The sequence below is a fragment of the Megalops cyprinoides genome, chromosome 2 (genome assembly GCF_013368585.1).
Source record: "Megalops cyprinoides isolate fMegCyp1 chromosome 2, fMegCyp1.pri, whole genome shotgun sequence".
In the NCBI taxonomy this organism is placed as follows: domain Eukaryota; kingdom Metazoa; phylum Chordata; class Actinopteri; order Elopiformes; family Megalopidae; genus Megalops; species Megalops cyprinoides.
The window spans coordinates 22,575,279-22,582,073 of record NC_050584.1 but is presented as its reverse complement, the minus strand read 5'-3'; the positions used below and the strand labels follow the sequence as shown (position 1 = coordinate 22,582,073).

At 39.0% G+C, this 6,795-nt stretch overlaps 1 protein-coding gene across 1 annotated transcript; it reads right to left on the bottom strand.

The window, feature by feature from the left end:
- Positions 1-285: 285 nt before the first annotated feature.
- LOC118772789 (proteasome subunit alpha type-7) lies at positions 286-5,916 on the bottom strand. Its single transcript, XM_036521400.1, has 7 exons — positions 5,734-5,916; positions 4,786-4,912; positions 3,000-3,124; positions 2,431-2,553; positions 1,603-1,722; positions 987-1,049; positions 286-615 (listed from the first exon to the last, which is right to left on the bottom strand). Exons 1-7 carry the CDS (start codon positions 5,833-5,835, stop codon positions 520-522), a joined length of 756 nt encoding a protein of 251 aa, XP_036377293.1. The 5' UTR covers positions 5,836-5,916; the 3' UTR covers positions 286-519.
- Positions 5,917-6,795: the final 879 nt, after the last annotated feature.

Genomic DNA, 6,795 nt, shown 5'->3' with positions numbered 1-6,795 from the left:
ATTGCTTAGACAAGCCTGTTGCAACGTTTACCTTTTTTGGTAACTTGTTTTTTTTTTGTAAATTCAGGTAATTTGACGCAGTACTTCAGAGCTTAACAATCACCAGTCAAACAAACCACTTCCGTTTCAGTAAATGGAATGTGAATGCCGATCAGATGCACACTGCCTTTCCGTTTAGTTATTCCATTGCTTTATTATGCATGAGTGTTTGGCTTATATCTATCCTGTTTATTTTAGTGAGGGTTTAAAAAGCAAACACAACAGTAATTGATAAAACCACAGTTATAGAAAACAAAAGACTTTATTAAGGTGTTTGAGTTATAAACAACATTATTTGTGATTCATGTCTGGTAACGGAACAACACGCAGCCAAGGTTGGCATTATTACAGAACTACTTGACCGTTTCATAGCTTATCTAACAAAAATGAAAACACTGCAAAGGTTCAGTACAATGTGTTCAGCCTAAAAGTGCTGCATCCACCTACACATTTGAAAGTATTCAGGTAACCACTTTAGAGTTATGTTGCCTTCTTCTGCTTCTTCTTTTCTGCCTCCTCCTCTTTCTCTTTCTCTATTTCGGCCACCAAGGTTTCGATCTCTTTAGACTCCAAAATCTGAGCGAGAGAAGCAAGGGGGAAACAAGACCACATGAAATGGTGCGCATATTTCACATTCACTGTTATTTTGTCATTTGGTTTTTGAGGACATTTTGACAGATTGACAGGTTTTTAGACTTAAGAATTCTTACATTTAATAGAAGACAATGCATACTGTAATTGAAAGTTTTTTGTCAGCCTAAACAGTCAATTTTTTAGGCCTGGGGATGAAGCACCACCAATGTACAGTTGATGTACCATATGGGACCAAGATATTAAGGGAGAGGGGAAATAATTAGCCTTATTACCTGAAGCACTGGGCAGGTTTCATTTATTAAATGAACAAAACACATACTAGAGAGGCAGTATACTCAGAGAGAATGCAATACCTTCAAAGGCTGATTCCTCCTAATGACTGCAAGCTCAATGTTCTTCCCACCAGATTGCACAACCTGTGAATAAAAGGTCATGTAATTAACACCAAGTTAGAACATGTTGCTACACAGTGAAGAGCAAATCTCATCAGACTACACCACCTACTGAATGTAAAAATATTGTCTTAACAGAACAAACAGATTTCTGAATAAAATGACAGTCATAGGAATGGTGAAACTGGATTGCTAATTTTTCCAGACAGAAACTTGATGAGGAACATACAAAATACATTTCAGACAGTGTAAACTTGCTGTCAGCCCACATCAAGACAATTAACAGATACAGCTTTGGCTGGTCTATCAGGAAAAAAGCAGTTTTGCATGCATGTTTGGACAGTTGGAAAACGTCCTGAAAGAACAGCCTATCTCTGGATGAAAGACGTGATTACGCTTTTTCTATTTTTTTTTAATCTCTGTATAAGATTTTAATATACTGTTTTAAATGTCATTCCTTTCCTTACTTTGATATTATTAGTTGTATTAAATATTTATTGTAGACAAAGTTTCATATAACTTTAACTATAAACTAAACAACTCCATTGAAGAGTCATTCAAGAAAAGCCTTCCATACCTCAAGCAATGCCTTGATCGCAAGCTTGATTGCATCATTGTCACTTGCAATGGATTCATCTGTATAGTTCTTCTCCAAAAATTCTCTCACCGTCTTTGCACTTCGCCCAATTGCATTTGCCTGACAGGGACAAAAAGAATGCCAGAACTTTAGAAAGCTGCTATGAATAAGGCAAATCATTTGTTAGTACACAATCTCAAACATTATGATGATAGAAATAATTTTAAAGGAATGTAGTTTGAAAGTCAGTTGTTAGTTGAATGCTATCCTTCAGCAATGTTCTTTATCTTGTCTTTTTTTCCATTACTTATTTTCCACATCAAAAATAATATGAAAACACATAAATGGGCCCAAGCATGACAAACACTCAGGTTTTCTTGATGAGTTCTCACACTAGGATCTGTATGTTTTTCATGATTGATTCAGAACACTAAGAGTCTGAAGGTAAACCAAACCAGTGAACCAAGCTCATCTCTTGCTCAACCCAAATTCCATCGAGGTGATTTTGAACAAATATGAATGACTAAAATGCCATTTTTCATTGCATGGAAAATGTTATATTTTTCTAACAGACATTCTTATGTCAGGCACAGTAGCATACTGTAGTGAGGAGAAAACGTTCCCTTGTTTATTGTAAATTTTCAATATACAATCCGCAAAAAACCTCTTAGCCTGAAACCATCAACTATACCAGAAATTAATTACAGTACTATCTTTGGTATACAAAAAAATCTGTATACTCCCTGTCAAGGAATGTTACCAATCAGAATACTGGTAAACTTCCCAGAGGACGAGTATAAGGATGAAAGCTGAATAACAATCACACACCTTCCACGCATGGTATGTTCCTGAGGGGTCGGTTTGGTACAGCCTTGGAGTTCCATCATAGTCAAAACCCACAATCAAGGCGGAGATGCCGAAAGGTCTGCGCCCATTGCTCTGGGTGTATCGCTATGGTAGAGAACAGGGAAAAGAGGCAGATTTTGTTATTTTGATATACTTTAACAATGCAAGTGTATTTCAGTCTTGTGTTAGAGCCGTGCAATGCATTCTCATTCCAACATCCAAGCTGGACTCAACTAACAAAATTTGACTCAGCTACTACAACCCTTGTACCTTTTGTCCAAAAATCCCAGCACAAAGCAAGCTAGTATTATAAGGTCTGTATACCCGCAATTAGCTGAGATGAATCAAAAATGATGCAACACCGGCTCAGGGTTCAGAGCCTTGAAAGTTGCCCAGAAGGCAAGACAACAAACACAGATGACCAAACATCACCCTGTGCCTCCTGATATCCACCAAGAGAATGCAGTATGAATGTGGTCCGTTGCTTAAGCACATTCAGTACATTTTAACTGCACCTTGGGGGCCCAATAAATAACAATTCTGATGTCTACCTGTTTCAGGGTTGCTATGTAACGAGTGATGTACTCCACAGTAACTGGATCCTCCACTGTCAGCCTGTGGCTCTGGCACTCCACTCTGGCTCTGTTGATGACGATACGAGCATCTGCCGTTAATCCTGAGGAAACAGAAAGGGAAAGAGAGCTAAGCCGGCGTATGGCAAAATAAACAATGCAATGCAGACGCTAACAACCAAGGCTCATACCAAATTTTTTAAGAGCTGACACAGCTGCTGAGCAAAATTCATCACTCTAACATAATCAGCAATGAATCCTGCTGCCACACAAGTTAAAGTGTCATGAGTCGAGAAGAGTAAGATTCATGTGGACATTACAACATTGTGGGAGAAGAGATGAGGGGCCTTGCCGTTTCTAATTTTTGCGGGCGTTTTTGGTAATAGTAACTGACGAGGGTGTCATTTATATGATCTGTGCCACTTCAACACGTTTTCTTTCTCCCACCTTAAAAGGAAAATAAAAGGGAACAAAAGGGATCCCTTCCTCATAGCTGAGTCTGAAGGCTAGGGCTGTGAGGATAACCGCATCGCTGCAATACCGCGGTCATGAGACGCCTACCACGGGGTTGGGGTCATTACCGCATCACCGACATTATTTATTTATTTTAGGGCTGTCAATTACTGAAAGGCGTGGCAAACGCAGATGTGCTGAACGGCAAATTTCGTTTTAACCCTTTGGCATGTAACTTATTTGTTATGGTATGTCGCACGTTTGTTACCTTATATGGTTCATTATGTTTTCATTTGCGTTATTAAGTTTCTTATAGATTTCAGTTAGCATTTGCTATATTTTTAGAGTTAAATCGCTGTTTCCTCAAAGCTAAAATTAGCAAGAATTTCTGCAATCTAGTGTTTAATCGCACCAGTTTTAGCATATGCGCTAAATGGCTATTCACACTGCTGTTACCGTCCGCGCGAAAGGGTTAAAACGAAATTTGCCGTTCAGCACATCTGCGTTTGCCACGTAAAATAAAAAGACCGTAAAATAAAGAATGAGTACATTTCGATTTTTTGCAGCACTTTATACAAGCAGTGATTGTAGTAGATAGCCTACCGACATCACGAATGTTCAATTATGTTGCATGTTTAAAACCATTAGCATAATTTTCCCTTACCACCTTATTTGTCATTTGATTTGAAAAATAATTATAACTGTTTTAATGCGGCTACATATAGCCTACCTGTCCATGCTGCTTCAGACACCATTATTGTATAGCCTACAGAATTATGTGAATTAAAATATTAAATATTGAAATGTTAAATGTTAAAATTTAAAATATTTGTAAGTTTGCAGTCACTTTCTAAGTTGTAATCAGCCTTCCCGAGAATTTTGCAGAAACATAAGCAAGTTGTTCATGTGCAAACGTTATGGGTTGGCTTTTTGTGTTGCCCGCGGTCTGAGGGCGGCAAACCGCTAAATCGCGGTAATTTGTTGCTTTATTACCGCGGGAAGAAAAAATCATTACCGTCACAGCCCTACTGAACGCTGCTGTTACAGCGCACAGACTCACCACTAAAACGTACAGCCATAACGAACAGACAAATCAGCTGTGTCTTCATATGTCTGACTGCACTGCAACACCAGGTTTACGCCTCAAACTACTGCTTGCAAACATAACATTCACCCCCAAGTGCTGTCATCTCTAACCAGGCAATACCATTACAGAAAGTGTGACTGGGGTTGAGAGATGGGTTTGACAGAATCGTGGTTTGCCCTAAAATAAAAACAAATTCACATGTTTTCAAAGTAAAGGACATTTTACCTGCAAAGGCCATGCAGACGTGTTCATCCAGAGCACAGATCTTCCGAACGGTTCTTTCCTCTTGCAATTTTGCAACAGATTTCTTCTCGACTCCAAGAACAACTATGTCTTTGCCCCGGATTCCTACCTAGACAAATTAACACCAGAGATACAGTAATATTAATTTTTTCGAAAACAACATTTCATCTCGGTCATGTAAAATTTTGGAGAGGATCTGAAAGTTCTGATTAACTGGAGTTCAAACACTTGAACAGACTTCAAGGAAAGTGGCTGGCTAGCTGTGGTTACGTTAAAGCACCGTTTTGGCCATATAGCTAACCACCTGCTTCAGTGGCCCTTAAATATATGAAATCTTTGATTTTATCATAATGTGAAATGTGTTAATCGGACTTAAATCTCAATTCTGCTACCGCGAAATAATACGTCACTAGAAGGTACTACTACTTAAGTAACTAAAAGTGTTTCAGTAAAAACAAGGATGACAGACTGCAGGTTAGCAAGGGATGAGATATGTATATGACTCAATCATTATTAAAACACCGACTTGAGCTTGTGAACGAGTGTGAAAACAAACCGCACAATTGGCTTGCAGGCGGCACATACACTGACAGGCCCTAGCACTGCTGCTTTTGTTAGCTTGCTAGCTGACTAACTAGCTGGCTAACAACATGCAAGTCATGCTTCAGTTCTAAGTGCTCCACTATTCGTGGACGCACAAACAAGGTAAATGGTAAATGGCTAACAGTCAACCCTATTATTATACTGACAGAAACCTAAATACAAGAGAATTGAGAGTGTGTTGACAAGCTGCCAGCTAGCTTGCTATGCCAACAATTTCAATGTTAGCCAAAAGTGAGGTAGCTAGTTACATGACTTGTGCGGCTTCTCTCTCATTCACACACAGTTAGCTGGCTAGCTAGCCACCCCAGCTAACCCACACAAACTCACAGCAGTGGAGCCTTTCTTAACGGCCTCTTGAGCATACTCCACTTGGAAGAGATGGCCATCTGGGGAAAATACTGTGATGGCTCTGTCATATCTAGCAGCCATTATAAGTTCAAAGATCCTGTTAAATTCACAAACAAAAAACGCATCAACAGTCCACCCTTTTCGATGGTATGGGTTGCTTCTACTACGCCTGCGTGTGCACTTTGAACCTGGACAATACCAAATAATAACCGCAATAGGGGTGGTTACATAACAGCGAAAATGTACTTTCCCTAAAGTACAGAGAGTGCACTCTGCGCCCATGGCGATAACATGAAGGGTACTTGACAGGGTTGATGATAAGTGTTTTGGCTCACTTATGTATAACCCCCGTTTTTTTCTGTTACAAGCCGAGAATATTCGATATTTTGGCCCAGGAATCCCTTCAAAGTGAAGTCAGGGCTGTTTCAAGAAAACCACACAAAGCACCCAAAATTGTTATTTTCATTGTTATAGCATTCTTTCAGTTGCTCTTCCCCGTGGGAACACCCCTCCTTGCCTGCATAGACTTGCATACACATTTTCCTCTGAGTGGTAAGAAACTGCAATTTGCTACTTTCAGAGTAAAATTTCTGTATCGGAAAACCTTTAGAAATAAGTTGAATTGTATGTGTTCCTTAATGTCTCTGTAACATTGATAACACGTCAGGGTAGTGCCAGGTATGAAACAAATGTCATATAACCATAAAGTGATGATAAAGTGTTTAAGAAGTTGTGGTTATATTTATATGATATACAATGTCTACAATATAGAAATTAAATAGACATGATACCATGTTGGAAGATTCTGATAAAATGGCAGCCTTCATCTAAGACTGGGGGTAACTGTGGTAAGTTTTCTAGCCAACCATACTCTGCATGGTATGTCATAGAAATCAGACAATTATTCAGATAGTTTTCTTGCACCATTGTTCTAGTGCCCTTTGTATAGTAAAAAGTCGACCCTGACTATCAACTTCAACTTCAAAAAACACACCATAAAGGAACTACATCTTCTGCAACAGCAATATACAAACACAACTG

What these genes read in the sequence shown, in the direction of transcription:
- LOC118772789 (XM_036521400.1), bottom strand. Translation starts at nt 5,835, where the DNA reads ATGGCTGCTAGATATGACAGAGCCATCACAGTATTTTCCCCAGATGGC. An exon ending in CGTCTGCATGGCCTTTGCAG is followed by an intron (nt 3,125 to 4,785) that starts GTAAAATGTCCT and finishes CTGTTTCCTCAG; the next exon opens with GATTAACGGCAGATGCTCGT. An exon ending in CGATCAAGGCATTGCTTGAG is followed by an intron (nt 1,050 to 1,602) that starts GTATGGAAGGCT and finishes TTTTATTCACAG; the next exon opens with GTTGTGCAATCTGGTGGGAA.